We start from the raw sequence: 16,329 nt of genomic DNA on the forward strand, positions 1-16,329 counted from the left end.
CATCAACCATCTCAACCAAAGATTTTGTGTTGCATCCTTGTCACATTTGTGAACTACATACCAAATTTCAAGTCTCTAGCTTATACCGTTCCTGAGATATTGTTAAATTACACCGAAAACCCCAAAAAGCGGCAAAATACCGCCAAGCGTTGCACCGATCTTAACCAACAGTTTCGTGTCGCATTCTTGTCACATCTGACAGCTACGTACCAAATTTCAAGTCTCTAGCTCTTACCGTTCTCGAGATATTTTGTTTACAGACACACAGACAGACACACACACACGGATCTCAAAACGTGCTTTGACACTAAAAACTGACCATCGAAAATTTGACCCGATTACATTACTTTCCTTCCTATAGGATAAGGAAAGTAAAAAATAAAATCCCATGATCTGGGATTAAACCTCCAACTGTCTGCTCCCTTCTCCTAATCGATTCATATTTTCATTTTCGGATTTTCCGGGCGCTATTTTCTGAAGAACATCTCAGTCGTTTCAGCAATCTCTCTACAGTCTCTACCTACAGTATCTTCTGTTTATATTTCTTCTCAAATCCCCAAAACAATTTTTTTTCTCATATTCTTGCTTACAAAAAATCTACCTGCAGCCAGAATCTTTTTGGCACTGAATCCTGTTCTCCAGTTAGCCTGTGGCATACTTCACTCAGCACATGTTTCATATTATGACATCATAGCATAACACACTCCAGCCCATGTTTTACCAAGCATAACACATCTCAACGTGACATTGGGGGGACTTGAGAATGAAATCATTTTTGCCACAAATTGCCACCCAAAAGAAAAAGTGTTTTGTATGGAAAATTTAATTTGCGAAATTTCTTTTGTTTCGATCAGGCTCGCCAAGATTCGTCAAAATCGGACTAACTGTTCGAAAGTTACGGTAAAACAAACAGATAGCCTTGTAAACGCTAGGTCGCGGGTTCGATTCAAGCCCAGTGCGGATTTCATCAACAGATAAGGTTCGTTTTCGGAGCGGCTGGCTATATCAAACATCTTGCAGAAAAAAAAAAAAACTCACACACACAAAGACGAGAGAAAGAGAACATTCTTCAAGAATAGAGGAAAACAATCAGAAAGGTTGAGAAACGGTCCCCTCCCCAGTGTATCACCGAATAACTCGTACAACTCAGACCATGAAATTTTTTCGAGTATGGAGGTCTATAAATAAAACACCTCTCCTTTCTTAATTTAAAATTCATTTCATCAACACTTGAACTTCGTCGTCTCATAACAGCGAACATAGAACATACATAATAATGAGCACGGTTCATGCAGACTAAAATTAGCTACCTTAAAAAAAGGAAAAAAACCCTGTACCCTCCAATTAGTCCGCCTTGTAATCTGCACAAATTGTACATTGATTTCCGAAAAATCTCTAAAATACAAATGAAAATTCGGTGCTTCTTAAACTAAACGGGCATTTGCTCGCATCCAGGAGCAATTTCCTATTGTAGACACGGTTAGGTTGCATGCAAAAACAACTTCGACTCTTACCTGGATTGGGGCAGGAACATGGAGCCCGGGTCCCAGAGCGTAGACACTTTAGCTGCCATAGACACAGACGGATTTAAAATTAGACCAAAGACAGGGGAAAACACATTGAACACAAAATTTCTAAAAGGAATTTATTTTATTGAACACAATTTGATCATTGTAAATGAACACAATTAAATTCCAACAGGAGAAATTTCATTTCCCAAGTTTTGACTTTTGATTAACCGTGTTTTCTATAGGACCTAATATAGGTAATAATAGGGGAGAGATTCTACTTAACTTAGGTACCTATATTTCATCAACACTTGAACTTCGTCGTCTCATAACAGCGAACATAGAACATAATAATGAGCACGGTTTATGCAGACTAAATTTAGCTACCTTAAAAAAAGGAAAAAAAACCTGTACCCTCCAATTAGTCCGCCTTGTAATCTGCACAAATTGTACACTGATTTCCGAAAAATCTCTAAAATACAAATGGAAATTCGGTGCTTCCTAAACTAAACGGACATTTGCTCGCATTCAGGAGCAATTTCCTATTGTAGACACGGTTAGGTTGCATGCAAAAACAACTTCGACTCTTACCTGGATTGGGGCAGGAACATGGAGCCGTCAATGAACACAGAGCCGGACAGGAGGATATACCAGCTGGTCGAAAGTTCGCCCGTGTAGTACAGGACGTCATTCGCCTGGTGTCGCTCATAGCGAACGACCCTACATAGGGACCTCAGCACAGAGTCCCTGTACGGAGCGAGGGCCTCTAGTCCGTGCAGACCATAGTAGATGATTTGCAAATCCTGAAGAAATAGAAGGTACACTAGGTTAGAATGCTATACACTGAGAGAAAAATCGTTCAAATTCTTCCAGTATGCTATCCCGCCAAGTTGTTGGACTATTGTGCAAGTAAAAAACCTATACATATAAGTACTTGTACTTTTCTCTATGTTTTTGAATCCAAATAACAAGAACTTCAACATTTGAAAATCCTACAATACAATACACAATTATACTTTGTATAATTATGTATTGTATGATTTTCAAATCTTGAAGTTCTTGTGATTTGGATTCAAGAACATAGTATTCATTGTAACATATACATAAGATAGATTGCTACTTTGACGGTAACATATAAGTACGTATAGACCAGGATTGATTAGCAAATCCTAGAAACAATAGATAATGAGTACGAGATAAGATAACGTTTAAAAAGAAACTAAGTGTACGAGTACTTTAAAAGATGTTTGATAGACGCAACTAAGCTGTTATCGTTCCGAAAGCGAAGAGAGAAGAAAGACGGGATAGGAGAAAGCCAACCGTTCCATTTTCAGAATAAACCTTGTCAGTTTAGGATAAAATACGCCCTGGGCGAGAATTGAACCCGCGGCCTAGCGCTTACATGTCTGCCTTGCAAGGGCGAGGTTCCAAGCCAACTCGGCTGGCTGACGCACCTTTACATACGCAAATTCAACGGACTATCTTATCACATGTCAGAAATCTGCAATACCTATATTGGTATAATTCGCAACATTAAGGCATAATCTTCATCATAATGGCACAAATAAAATCTGCAACATAATGAAAATAATGGCCTACATCGGCCATAAAACACCATAGTCAACGAATAATTTTATCGGGCCTGATAAACCAAATCATACACCTAATAAAACAACAATTTGTTTACATTCAATGCATGAGGACACCGATAGATGTAGTTTTGTTTACATTCAACGTTGGTGGTTCGAGTCAAATTGAAGTCATAAAATTTAGCTAAGTGTAGGTATAATAATCAGGGAACAATATTTGTGACAAGCATTTAAATAGGTATGCTCAACACAGTTAAAAATTCCTTTCCTCGTTCCTTCTCAGATCCTAACATTTGATGCCTACTTCAAAGACCTGATTCACTCGGTGCAAGGTTATGATCATGTAGTGAGGAAGGTGAAGATATTGTTCTACTTGGAAGATTCCACCATAAAAGTGGTTGAGCCTAAAGTCGATAACAGCGGCATTGCACAAGGTAAGTTCAACCATAATGTTGCACTATAATAAATCTAAATAAAAAAAAAACCATAATGTAAGTTTGGCTGGGGGACGTTAAACAGGGAGTAGATCAACCTAGTCTGGCTGGGGGACTTTAAACAAGGAGTAGATCAACCTAGTCTGGCTGGGGGACTTTAAACAGGGAATAGATCAGCCTAGTCTGGATGGGGGGACGATAAACAGGAAGTATGGACCAGCCTAGTCTGGCTGGGAGACCTTAAAAAGGGAGTATAGAAGTCTGTCTAGGGAACCATAGGGAGTAGACCAGCTTGGTCGATAAACAGGGAGTCGATCAGTTTGGTCTGGCTAGGGAACTTTAAACAGGGAGCATAGACCATCAGCCTAATCTGGCTGGGGGACTTTAAACAGGGAGGATACCAGCCTGAAATTTCCCTTGCAAATTAGCAAAGGTTGAGTGCGAAGGGCATCCACAATTCCCTCTATCAAATAATTCTTTAAAAAATTTCTTCCCTTTTTCTTTCCCCAGGATGTCTCATTGGGCGACAGCGAATCAAAATCCCCGAGTCCGGTGCTTTCTATGACGTCATAGATTTCAATATCGGAGAGAACATTGTGCTGTTCGGGCGCAACTTTCACATCACAAACTGCGACACATTCACCAGGAACTTCCTCAGAAGGTTAGGCGTACGGGTAGCAGAGCCTTTGAGTATGCCGTCGGATCCCTACTTGGAACTCAGAAATGGGGTGAGTGCCGAGTCCTGGGGGTCGATTTTCGTTTTAGCTTGACCTAATTTAAGTGTCGTTTTTTGGGGATTTTTTTCACATTTTCTCACACAAATGAGCTCTGATCTTGAAATTTGAAAATTTGAAGCGAGAAAGTTTTAGATAACACTTCAGTCGTTAATTTAAGACCGGTTTTAGCGTTACCTATGTTAAGCTACGCCGAGGAAGGCCACTTTTCACAACTTTTTACGTAGGAATCGACCTTTCATTAAGAATATTTTCCTAGTTGCAACTCCTCCATTAGCTAGGTACATACTTTTGTTAAAAAGACCCAAAGGGAACACCTTTATTTAATGGGAATATTCCCACCATACGGCAGGGGCTTTTTTTTAAAGATTCTCAGTAAGCTCTTCCACCTAACAGTATCCTCCTGTACCAACAGGTTCCGGTTCCGGCATGATAATCGGAAAGCGGAAACTTCTCAAACCAAACCAGAGTATCCGGACGATCAACACCGATCCGGAATATTACACCTATGAGGGATAATAAACTGAATATTAAACAAATTAGGTAGGTGCATAGGTACTGATTTTCTCTAATCACGATCGAATAACTGGCTAAAACAATTCCCGGAGGGACGGGCCCAGCTTGTTAATCCTCGGGAAGTTACTTTACTAACTGTAATTAAACTCACATTTCCGGCGCGAACGACATGTTATAACACATACAGTTAAAGCGCCTAAAAGGAAAAAATAAAAAAAACTCATATGAAGTTACACTTCGATGTGCGAAATCCTTCTTTTCCTTCTCCCACAGACCATGAAGTCCAAGTCGGACAGGGATCCGAGTCCACGGGACGACAAGTTCAAAAAGTTCATCGAGTACGACAAGAAGATTCTGCGGTTCAAAGGCTACTGGGACGAGAACGAGAGACGTTTGACAGTGAAAGTATTATCTGCTGCTACTCACGACATTGGGCGTTCACCGAGGAAATCCTGTAAATTATCGATTTACATAGATTATGTAAATTTTATTATCGATTTAGATTTTGTAAATTATTGATTTAGATTTAAACGCATCATTGAAACAATGAGTGCATTTCGTTTTATGGATAGTAAAACTAGTTCGACTTCCATGTAGCTTATTGGAGGAATGATGGAAGTTTGTTGAGGTTTGAAGATGGACCAATCTGTTGATAAAAGTTTAGACTGAGAAGATATTTATTTATTTATTTTTTTTTTTTTAACCAAGTAGGTAAAAAAAAACTACATACCTACTTACTTAGTTGGTAAGGGATGATTAGGTATTCAACTTAGATTCTTACACTACAGAATCAGTCCTTTGAATTGCACCCTTCCTTATTTTCAGGAGTCCTCCTCAGGAGAATTTCATGTTCAGTGTTTTCTCCAACCCACTCGAAATACATCGCTACTTCGAACATCAAATGAACGAGATGACAAAACAATTTGAGAAGGCTTTCTCCGGGGACCATTTCTTCAATGACAACAGCATGCTTGATTCATTCTTCGGCCAGACACCGTTCTTGAATCCTGGTCAACAGTTCCCAGCCATCTTACCACCAAGCTCAGATGAGAACGGTAGCTTGAGAGACAAATGTTTGAAACCTGATGCTCGAATGAAACCATCACAAGAACATGTTGGTGACTCGGATTTGGACAATGAGTACGTTGAACACTTTGTTTTTGTTTTGTTTGTTTTTTTTTTATGATAGAAAAATTAAAAAAAAAATAATAAAATAAAAAGAAGAAGAAGAAGAAGAAGAAGAAGAAGAAGAAGAAGAAGAAGAAGAGGAAGAAGAAGAAGAAGAAGAAGAAGAAAAAAAACAGTCCTACAAATGTAGTGCCTACCTACTGGAGCATGCAAGCTGTCATATTATATGTTTAGGATGAAATTCGCCTGGATGGGAATTGAACCCTCAACAAAGTGCTTATAAGGCAGGCACGCTACTTTCCAAGTGAACTAGGCTGGATAAAGTTACCTCTTTCTAATTGCGCAACCTAGCGCTTACTAGGCAGGTGTTCTACTTTTCAAGTGAACTAGACTTGCTAAAGTCCACCTTTTTCTGTTTCCCACAGATTCAAGAATGGTCAGGTTAACCTGTTCAAGTCCAGGGACCCAGTTGTCATATTATATGTTTAGGATGAAATTTGCCTGGATGGGAATTAAACCCTCAACAAATTGCTTATACCTAAGTCAGGCACGCTACTTTCCAACTGAACTAGACTTGCTAAAGTCCACCTTTTTCTGTTTCCCACAGATTCAAGAATGGTCAGGTTAACCTGTTCAAGTCCAGGGACCCAGTCTGCAACCTAGTGCTTACGAGGCAGGTGTTCTACTTCTCAAGTGAACTAGACTGGATAAAGTCCACCTTTTTCTGTTTCCCACAGATTCAAGAATGGTCAGGTTAACCTGTTCAAGTCCAGGGACCCAGTTCAGGTTTATACTCCTAATAAACCACAAGTATTTTCATCTCAAGTGTTTACCAAGATAGTGCGCCGTCCTGATGGGGTAAGTTCTATTTAAAAGCAAGTGAACATTAATTTCAAAAAATAAATAATAATCCCTACTGACCACCAAAGTTAAAAAGTATTGCTGTCTTGTTCAACACAAGAATACCAGGAAGTAACTCCATTGGAACACATGTTTGCAATCGAAATACAAGTACGAATTTTTGTCGATGGTGGTAATCAAACCAGGAACCTTTTACATGGCAAGCGAGCCCATTACCACTGGGCTGACCGTGTCCCTTAGAGCCTGTTCCTACTTGTGAGTTTCATCCGATTTTTTCCAAATGTCATGTAGGCAATGTAATTTAAATGAGAGTGTTCCCACTACACACGACACGATTTTTTTCCGAACGACACAAAATATTCTGTAGGCAATGCAATTTAAATGATATTGTTCCCACTACACACGACACGATTTTTTCCCGAACGACACAAAATGTTCTGTAGGCAATGTAATTTAAATGAGAGTGTTCCCACTACACACGGCATGATTTTTTTCCGAACGACACAAAATGTTCTGTAGGCAATGTAATTTAAACGAGAGTGTTCCTTCTACACACGACACGACACGATTTTATTAGTTCTTTTTTTTCGAACGACAAAATGTTCTTTAGGCAATGTAATTTCAATGAGAGAGTTCCCACTACACACGACACGATGTAAAAAAGTTAAGAAAGGTGTGATAGAGGTTCAACATCGGTCTAGAGCTGCTAAGTTTTAGCCCTTCATTCGGCTACAAGCTACCCGCCTCTTCATATTACCCTCACCCAGTCCGAGTGACACCGGGAAAAACCAGCAGCACAGCCAGTGGCGGCTTGTTTGGTTGTGCAACCCCCGACAAACTGGATTGGCCAGATCCAGATACCGAAAACTCGAAAAGTTATGATACATTGGGATCTGGTGCATTTACAGGATTTCAAGTCACCCTGTACTCGATTCTCGATTTTATTAGCATAAAATTTCTTCAACATACCTTAAGTCCGTGTGCTCAGATGGTTCTATCTACCATTCTCCTATTCCACCATGCAAATAGTTCAGAAATGGCCTGTTTACTTTTAGTTCTAGTAACACTGGACAACCTTGAGGATCAGGATTGTTTACAAACATGGGAGGGAGCGGGGGCGGTGTTGCCGTAATTGGTGGGTTTTTTCTCTCTCGGAAAATTGGAATGGGTACTTTTTGTATTTTGGTAAGATTGCAATCGGTTTTCCCCCCTTCTCTTCAGATTTCAGATCGATAGTGGATACCTGTCTATAAACTATAACAATAGTTTGTTGAGTTTTCCCTATTAGTTTTTCCCTCGCCAAGTTGGGATTGATACTATTTGTATTTTGGCAGCCAGCCTAGTTAGCTTGGTTGGTAGCGCGTCTGCCTTGTAAGCGCTAGACCGCGGGATCGATTCCCGCCCGGGGCGGATTTTATCCTGAAGGGACAAGGTTCGTTCTCGGAACGGCTAGCTTTCTCCTATCCTGTCTTTCTCTCTCCGATTTCGGGACGATAAGACCCTTACATCACAACAGTTCCCTCTATCAAACCTCCTATAAATCCTCTTTTTTTTACTTTCCTTATCCTATAGGAAGGAAAGTAATGTAATCGGGTCAAATTTTCGATGGTCAGATTTTAGTGCCAAAACACGGTCAAGTTATTTAGTGTTCGCTGTTCACCACTAGCCGTGGGTTCAGTAACCACGGTAAGTTCTGATAACACCTTGCTCCTGGGTAGGTATGTATGTACGTAGGAAGGAATGTAGACTACCTCCCGCTATAACTTATCGACTCATAGCATAACTTGCTCCTTTGTAATGTAATGATGCTAAACGAATATTAACACGGCGTTCATCACGTCTCAAAAGGGTTGAAGGGGAACTCCCAAAGTAGCTTCATAACACCTAGCTCCTGGGTAGGTATGTATGTACGTAGGAAGGAATGTAGACTACCTCCCGCTATAACTTATCGACTGATAGCATAACTTGCGCCTTTGTAATGTAATGATGCTAAACGAATATTAACACGGCGTTCATCACGTCTCAAAAGGGTTGAAGGGGAACTCCCAAAGTAGCTTCCAAAACGTTTTTCTTGTATGAAAGTTTGATCAATAACCACAGTAGTGCAGTAAGGGAGTCTCTTCTACCAGTGACAAGTTGCCATTGAGTATTTTACTTAACCCTATGTTTCATTTTTTTTTTCTAGACTTCTGGTCATAAAATTGAGGTACTACGCAGACTGTTTGCTCAAATTCCCTAGTATCACATTTCGTGAGTCATTCCAAAATTTAGGAAACCATCTGTGAGTCTCCTTGTCGCTTAGTTCAAAAACAGGAAGTGCTAAAAATACAAGTGCCTCCTCCCTATCTGAACTCAATACGAACAATAGACAACATAGGAGAACAGCACTGTAAGCAACACCTACACTGGTCATTTATGGTACTGTTAGACCCGTGCCCTAAATCACCAAAGTATGGAAAAGTATTTACAATTCCATATTTCGATATGATTCTTCAAAATTCTGCTTTTCCATTGGCTATTACACTTGTAAGATACTTTTCCATACTTTGGTGATTTAGGGCACCGGAGTTAGGGCTGTAAAACTTACCTCATAACAGTCAACACTCATAAGGTACAACGTTTAAGACCAGTAGGTTTGACGCTGAAAGGTGAGCACCACAGTTCAAAAACAGGAAGTGCTAAAAATACAAGTGCCTCCTCCCTATCTGAACTCAATACGAACAATAGACAACATGGGAGAACAGCACTGTAAGCAACACCTACACTGGTCATTTATGGCACTGTTAGACCCAGAGCTAGGGCTGTAAAAACTTACCTCATAACAGTCAAAACTCATAAGGTACAACGTTTTTTGCCAGTCTAGTTAGCTTAGTTGGTAGCGCGTCTGCCTTCTAAGCGCTAGGCCGTGGGTTCGATTCCCGCCCGGGGCGGATTTTATTCTGATGGGATAATGTTCGTTCTCGGAACGGCTGGCTTTCTCCTATCCTCTCTTCCTTCTCTCTTCGATTTTCGGGACGATAAGACCATAGCAGTTACAGTTCCCTCAGTCAAACCTCTTAAAAAAAAAAAACAACAACAACAACAACGTTTAAGACCAGTAGGTTTGACGCTGAAAGGTGAGCAACACTGTGTCGGAAAGCGGGAATCAGTGTTCGTATTTGTAGTTTGTTGTACTCTATCGCGCTCGCCTTAAAATTAGGAGGGTTCAATCTCAATCGAGGTATGAAATTTTGAGCACAATGATAGTGTTGTAGCCTACTGATAGCCTACCTGCCTCGGTGGTGTAGTGGTCAAGGCGCTCGCCTGGTAAACAGGGGGGCGTGGGTTCAATCCCAGCCGAGGTATGGAATTTTATAATCAATTATTCCTACGGGTTAGGGAGAACCATTTTTAATGGTTGGCGAGTTGCAGAATATAGTACATAGAGCTTTGCCGCGAATCGAACCCGCGATCTCCTTCTAGAACTCCCTGTTTCCATGATGTGTTTATATGGTACATTTGGTACATCCCTCCAATGAACTGTGGATTGACTCACAAAGCAGAAACACCTATTAATCTAAACAGCAAAGTCAATCAAGTCGTTTCAAAAATCACAACATTGACAGGTATTATTCCCACGAAAACATTTCCCCTATGTTGATGTAGCATTTGATATTGAGGTAAATGGATTAATGGACTTTTCAATAATATCCTGACACACAAAGGTAGGTACATATTATGTGTAAGTGTAGATCTGTAATACTGTAACAAACACAACATTGTGGGTATCTGGCTTTTTCGAAGAGGTTTGACAGAGAGAACTGTAACAACGTCTTTTCCTCCCCAAATAGAAGAGAGGAGGATAGGAGCAGGTCACAATAAAAAAAAAGAAACACCCTGTATATAAAATCCAAACAGATTCCACAAACACTCTGTATATACAAATCTCACATTCTCCCGTTAGAGCGCAGCACTGCCTTGACAAGGTCGTCTCGGAATAACAACCCGCGGATTTTTTGTTCTCTCCATAACTCAACGTTTCATCTTGGTTCCTCGTAAACTCGCTGGGGCGCGCCACACGAAAGGAATTCAGCCAGGCTTATCACGTGGTCTGAGATAAGTAAACATTATCATTATCACACAGGTGTTTTTCTCTAGAACAGATTTACCTATCAGCGCGATCAGTGACGGACAATGGAAAGTTGTTTTTTGGGGGGAAAAATTACCCTGTCTTTCTTCTCTCTTCGATTTAGGGACGATATGACCTCTGTTGCCGCAATTCCCTCTATCAAACGTTTTCAAAAAAAAAAAAAAAAAGATCCAATTCATCGCTTGAGTTTTGAGAGTTCTATGAAAGAACATTCAACGATTGTGCAATCGTGTTGCCAAGGTAACGCGTAGGATGATTTCATTTTGTTGCATTATTGTATGGAAGATTGTTTGATTTGTTTACACGCAATTTGAATTTCATTGACGCCTGGAAGTGTACAAAGTCCAAATTCATTCATAAAATCACTGCTTAGTAACACGCAATACACATACCTATTTACCTATGAAATCTTGTGAGAATAAACAAATTAGAAACCCATAGAAAGAGATTGTTGAAATTTAAACAAATCAATTTAAGCAACACACATACCTATTTACCTATGAAATCTTGTGAGAATAAACAAATTAGAAACCCATAGAAAGAGATTGTTGAAATTTAAACAAATCAATATGATTTCCAATGTAGCATTGATTGATATTGAGGTAAATGGATTAATGGACTTTTCAATAATATCCTGACACACAAAGGTAGGTACATAAGTAAGGTATGTGTAAGTGTATGACAATGTAGCATTGATATTGAAGTAAATGGATTAATGGACTTTTCAATAATATCCTGACACACAAAGGTAGGTACATATGTGTAAGTGTAGATCTGTAATACTGTAACAAACAAAACATAGTGGGTATCTGGCTTTTTCGAAGAGGTTTGACAGAGAGAACTGTAACAATGGAGGTCTTTTCCTCCCCAAATAGAAGAGAGAAGGATAGGAGCAGGTCATAATACAAAAAAACAAACACCCTGTATATAAAATCCAAACAGATTTCACAAACCCTCTGTATATACAAATCTCACATTCTCCCGTTAGAGCGCAGCACTGCCTTGACACGGTCGTCTCGGAATAACCCGCGGAATTTTTGTTCTCTCCATAACTCAACGTTTCATCTTGGTTCCTCGTAAACTCGCTGGGGCGCGCCACACGAAAGGAATTCAGCCAGGCTTAACACGTGGTCTGAGAACCGAGATAAGTAAACATATTTATTTTATCATTATCACACAGGTGTTTTTCTCTAGAACAGATTTACCTAACAGCGCGGTCAGTGACGGACAATGGAAAGGGAAAAATTATCCTGTCTTTCTTCTCTCTTCGATTTAGGGACGATATGACCTCTGTTGCCGCAGTTCCCTCTATCAAACGTTTTCAAAAAAAAAAAAAAAAAAAAAAAACAAAAAAAAAAAAAAGGGCTTTTAAAAAAAAAAGTTTTTTGAAAAATTTTAAAAAGAAAAAAAAAAAAATATTCTCCGTACGTCTTTTTAGCGTTGAAGGTAGATAGTACATCAGAGTACACGATGTGAAACAACGTCGGGTGGCGGGTGGTTGAAACTGGTCAAGGATTTTAGTGTTCCGCTGTTCGCCACCTAGCCGTGGGTTTCAGTAACCCACGGTAAGTTCTGATAACACCTAGCCCTGGGTATAGGTATGTATGTACCATAGGAAGGAATGTAGACTACCTCCCGCTATAACTTATCGACTGATAGCATAACTTGCGCCTTTGTAATGTGATGATGCTAAACGAATATTAACACGGAGTTCATCACGCCTCAAAAGGGCTTGAAGGGGAACTCCCAAAGTAGCTTCCAAAACGTTTTTCTTGTATGAAAGTTTGATCAATAACCACAGTAGTGCAGTAAGGGAGTCTCTTCTACCAGTGACAAGTTGCCATTGAGTATTTTGCTTATCACTTTTTCATTTTTTTCCAAACTTCTTGTCATAAAATTGAGGTACTACGCAGACTGTTTGCTCAAATTCCCTAGTATCACATTTCGTGAGTCATTCCAAAATTTAGGAAACCATCTGTGAGTCTCCTTGTCGTTTAGTTCAAAAACAGGAAGTGCTAAAAATACAAGTGCCTCCTCCCTATCTGAACTCAATACGAACAATAGACGACATAGGAGAACAGCACTGTAAGCAACACCTACACTGGTCATTTATGGCACTGTTAGATCCGGAGCTAGGGCTGTCAAACTTACCTCATAAGGTACAACGGAGGGAGCTTTGCTCGGGACAATTGATGTGACGTCATCGCCTACGGAAGCGTATGCCGTGACGTCAAAGTTCACGATTTACCAGTATTTTTTAAATCGATTTATCTCGGGATCTAGAAGTCGTAGGAGAAAAAGAAAAATTTCGTTGGTCCTCATTTTTCCTGCTCTATGACTTTGAAACATCATCCAAGTAAGCGCAACTGATCTATTAGAAATATGTATGTACCTACAATATAATCGTATGCTTTAATGCTCATTACAATATGCAAGATTCGTCAAGCATGATTCCTCCCCCCTCCCCCTCCATCTTCTCCTTCAACCTTGATACCTGTTTTCACGATACCATTCGATATACAGGGTTGTCCACTATTTTCTGGACCTACAGGGTATTCATGAAAACATTTTATAATACAGAAATCTTCCTTTAGGCCAATACAATGATGAACTTTCTAAAAATAATAATAATAATAATAATAGTGCTTATTTATACTGCTCGCAAAGGACTGAAAAGTCCCTTTACTCCAGCAGTAGGCTACTACTATTATTGTGGTCAAAATTTCAAATTATATTGAGGATAAAATTCCATACCTCGGCTGGGATTGAACCCACGCCCTCCTGTTTACCAGGCGAGCGCCTTGACCACTACACCACCGAGGCAGGGTAAAAAAGTTAAGAAAGGTGTGATAGAGGTTCAACATCGGTCTAGCGCTGCTAAGCTTTCGCCCTTCATTCGGGTACAAGCTACCCGCCTCTTCATATTACCCTCACCCAGTCCGAGTGACACCGGGAAAAACCAGCAGCACAGCCAGTGGCGGCTTGTTTGGTTGTGCAACCCCCGAAAAACTGGATTGGTCAGATCCAGATACCGAAAACTCGAAAAGTTATGATAATTTGGGATCTGGTGCATTTACAGGATTTCAAGTCACCCTGTACTCGATTCTCGATTGTATTAGCATAAAATTTCTTCAACATACCTTAAGTACGTGTGCTCAGATGGTTCTATCTACCATTCTCCTATTCCACCATGCAAATAGTTCAGAAATAGCCTGTTTACTTTTAGTTCTAGTAACACTGGACAACCTTGAGGATCAGGATTGTTTACAAACATGGGAGGGAGCGGGGGCGGTGTTGCCGTAATTGGTTTTTTTTGGGGGGAAATTGGAATGGATACTTTTTGTATTTTGGCAACATTGCAATCGGTTTTCCAGATTTTTTCTTTCCTCCTCTTCAGATGGCTACCTATAACCTAAAACAATAGTTTGTTGGGTTGCCAGCCTAGTTAGCTTAGTTGGTAGTGCGTCTGCCTTGTAAGCGCTAGACCGCGGGATCGATTCCCGCCCGGGGCGGATTTTATCCTGAAGGGACAAGGTTCGTTCTCGGAACGGCTAGCTTTCTCCTATCCTGTCTTTCTCCTCTCTTCGATTTCGGTACGGTAAGACCCTTACATCACTAACAGTTCCCTCTATCAAACCTCCTATAAATCCTCTTTTTTTATCTTTAGGTAGGTAAGTACAAAAATAGGCAAGTTAGGCAAGTTTTTCAAGTGTGTTGGATGAAGGTTTTGCTTTGTTTCGCGCTGAGGACCTTGTGATTGACAGCCGAGCGAGTGGTGTGCATTATTCCACGCGTCTTGAGTTGATAAGCATGTCCACTAGAAATCTGGTTGATGTCGAGGAGGCCTGTTCCACTAACGACTTCGGCCGTCTTATCAGCAATAACATTCGCCTGGTAAACTTTCTATTTATGTTGCTTAAAAGAAATACTTCAAACGAGAAGTTTAAAATCGAACTCAGGACAAGCCGCGGTGAGGTCTTTTGTTGTAAATGTTGTTGATGTCCGAGTCCAAATCATCCAGTGGATCCATGAAGCCGGAATCATCGGTGGTGTATCTCGGAGTGGGAGTTCTGTGATGAACATGATGGCAAGGACTCTTCAGGGGTTCATCGTATCTCTTGGACACCAAGGTGAAATCGTGATGGGCGTTGACCAGAGTGGAAAGTTTGGAGATGATTTCGTAATCCGGACACGACATGTCCAGACCGAGAATTTTCACGATTGATCGGCGGAAGTCCAGCAACTGGAAGAGTCAGAATGAAGATTTTTTACCAACTTGGTGAACTATTGGTGCACGACAAGTCTCGAAATTTACGAGACAAATAGATTTTGTCTCATCTCGAGGAAAATCAGATGGAAGACTCAGCTTTTTGAAGGTCCATATTGAGATTAAGGTGGAAAAATACAGTTACCAACATCAGTCACTTGGTTAAATTGTTTTAGTTGTAGGTAAAGGATTTTTTTTAATTAATGGACCTATCTTTCGCACCTAATCAGTTTGATCACAACAACGGTCTCTTTACTCTCTTTGGAATCTATTCGAATAAATATTCATGTATGAAGGGGTAGACAGGATACCTACCTTGAGCTGTTAGTGTTTTTCTGGCACACCCTGTATTTGTAATCTAAATCATTCTTCTTTGTAATTTAATTCATTGAAACATTTGGAGCTTTTTCTGGGCCAATCTTGTGGTCTGTCAAAACAAACGAAAAATTCTTACTTTTTTATTAAAAATTTATCTCGATTGTAAATTTAACTTCAACAGCGGAATTCCTAGACACGTGTAGTTTTCTTGTGGAACCTTAGCGACAAGAAAAATACGCTTAGTGAATCTGAATCAGGCATTTTTCCTCTTATCTTGAATACAAAATTTGAAATATTGATAAAAAAAAATCTGGTGTGAACATCACACGACTTTCCTTAATCCTTATCCTATTGAATGGTGCTTATTTGGGTGTTCTGTTGTAACATTTACAATATCTCTAACCGTTTAGTCGATATAGCTTAAAACCGCCAAAAAGCGGCCGAAACCCGCCAAAAAGGGGTCAAAATACCACCAACCGCAGCACCTATCTCAACCAAACGTTTTGTGTTGCATCCTTGTCACATTTGTGAACTACACACCAAATTTCAAGTCTCTAGCGTAGTTAGCCTTTGCTTTAGACAGATCTTCCCTGAGAACTTGCGTGCTGTGTTCATGCATAGTTCTTTCCTGATGAGCTGTATCCGATGAAGATCTCATCTAGACAAAAAATATTAATTAATCATAATTATGAAAATTTTAGGTATTTGTTTCACATTCTTGAACTTGTTTCTTGTTTCAGTGATATAAAGTTGCGATGTAGCGATCTATCTCCGATCTTAACCAAAAGTTTCGTGTCGCGTCCTTGTCACATTTGACATCTACATACCAAATTTCAAGTCTCTAG

General features: G+C 40.0%; 3 protein-coding genes across 3 annotated transcripts in view; 2 read left to right on the forward strand and 1 right to left on the reverse strand.

The window, feature by feature from the left end:
• Nucleotides 1–3,204: 3,204 nt before the first annotated feature.
• On the forward strand, nt 3,205–5,583 carry LOC103505836 (EF-hand domain-containing family member C2-like). Its single transcript, XM_008470199.1, has 5 exons — nt 3,205–3,243; nt 3,381–3,531; nt 4,042–4,259; nt 5,055–5,172; nt 5,570–5,583. Exons 1-5 carry the CDS (start codon nt 3,205–3,207, stop codon nt 5,581–5,583), a joined length of 540 nt encoding a protein of 179 aa, XP_008468421.1.
• LOC103505837 lies at nt 5,575–6,797 on the forward strand. Its single transcript, XM_026821070.1, has 2 exons — nt 5,575–5,921; nt 6,647–6,797. Exons 1-2 carry the CDS (start codon nt 5,629–5,631, stop codon nt 6,780–6,782), a joined length of 429 nt encoding a protein of 142 aa, XP_026676871.1. The 5' UTR covers nt 5,575–5,628; the 3' UTR covers nt 6,783–6,797.
• Nucleotides 6,798–14,796: 7,999 nt separating this feature from the next.
• The window catches only part of LOC103505839, a 28,020-nt gene continuing 26,487 nt past the window's right edge, over nt 14,797–16,329 (reverse strand). Inside the window, exons 8-9 of the mRNA XM_026821067.1 lie at nt 16,044–16,142; nt 14,797–15,142 (exon numbers count right to left, since the gene is read on the reverse strand). Coding sequence (XP_026676868.1) covers nt 14,855–15,142; nt 16,044–16,142 — 387 coding nt within the window. The 3' untranslated portion in view covers nt 14,797–14,854. The remainder of the gene's footprint in view (nt 15,143–16,043; nt 16,143–16,329) is intronic.

Source organism: Diaphorina citri, unplaced genomic scaffold (assembly GCF_000475195.1).
Source record: "Diaphorina citri unplaced genomic scaffold, Diaci psyllid genome assembly version 1.1 scaffold198, whole genome shotgun sequence".
NCBI classification, from domain to species: domain Eukaryota; kingdom Metazoa; phylum Arthropoda; class Insecta; order Hemiptera; family Psyllidae; genus Diaphorina; species Diaphorina citri.

What these genes read in the sequence shown, in the direction of transcription:
- LOC103505836 (XM_008470199.1), top strand. Translation starts at nt 3,205, where the DNA reads ATGAGGACACCGATAGATGTAGTTTTGTTTACATTCAAC. An exon ending in TAGTTTTGTTTACATTCAAC is followed by an intron (nt 3,244 to 3,380) that starts GTTGGTGGTTCG and finishes GTTCCTTCTCAG; the next exon opens with ATCCTAACATTTGATGCCTA. An exon ending in TAACAGCGGCATTGCACAAG is followed by an intron (nt 3,532 to 4,041) that starts GTAAGTTCAACC and finishes TTCTTTCCCCAG; the next exon opens with GATGTCTCATTGGGCGACAG.
- LOC103505837 (XM_026821070.1), top strand. Translation starts at nt 5,629, where the DNA reads ATGTTCAGTGTTTTCTCCAACCCACTCGAAATACATCGCTACTTCGAA. An exon ending in GACTCGGATTTGGACAATGA is followed by an intron (nt 5,922 to 6,646) that starts GTACGTTGAACA and finishes TGTTTCCCACAG; the next exon opens with ATTCAAGAATGGTCAGGTTA.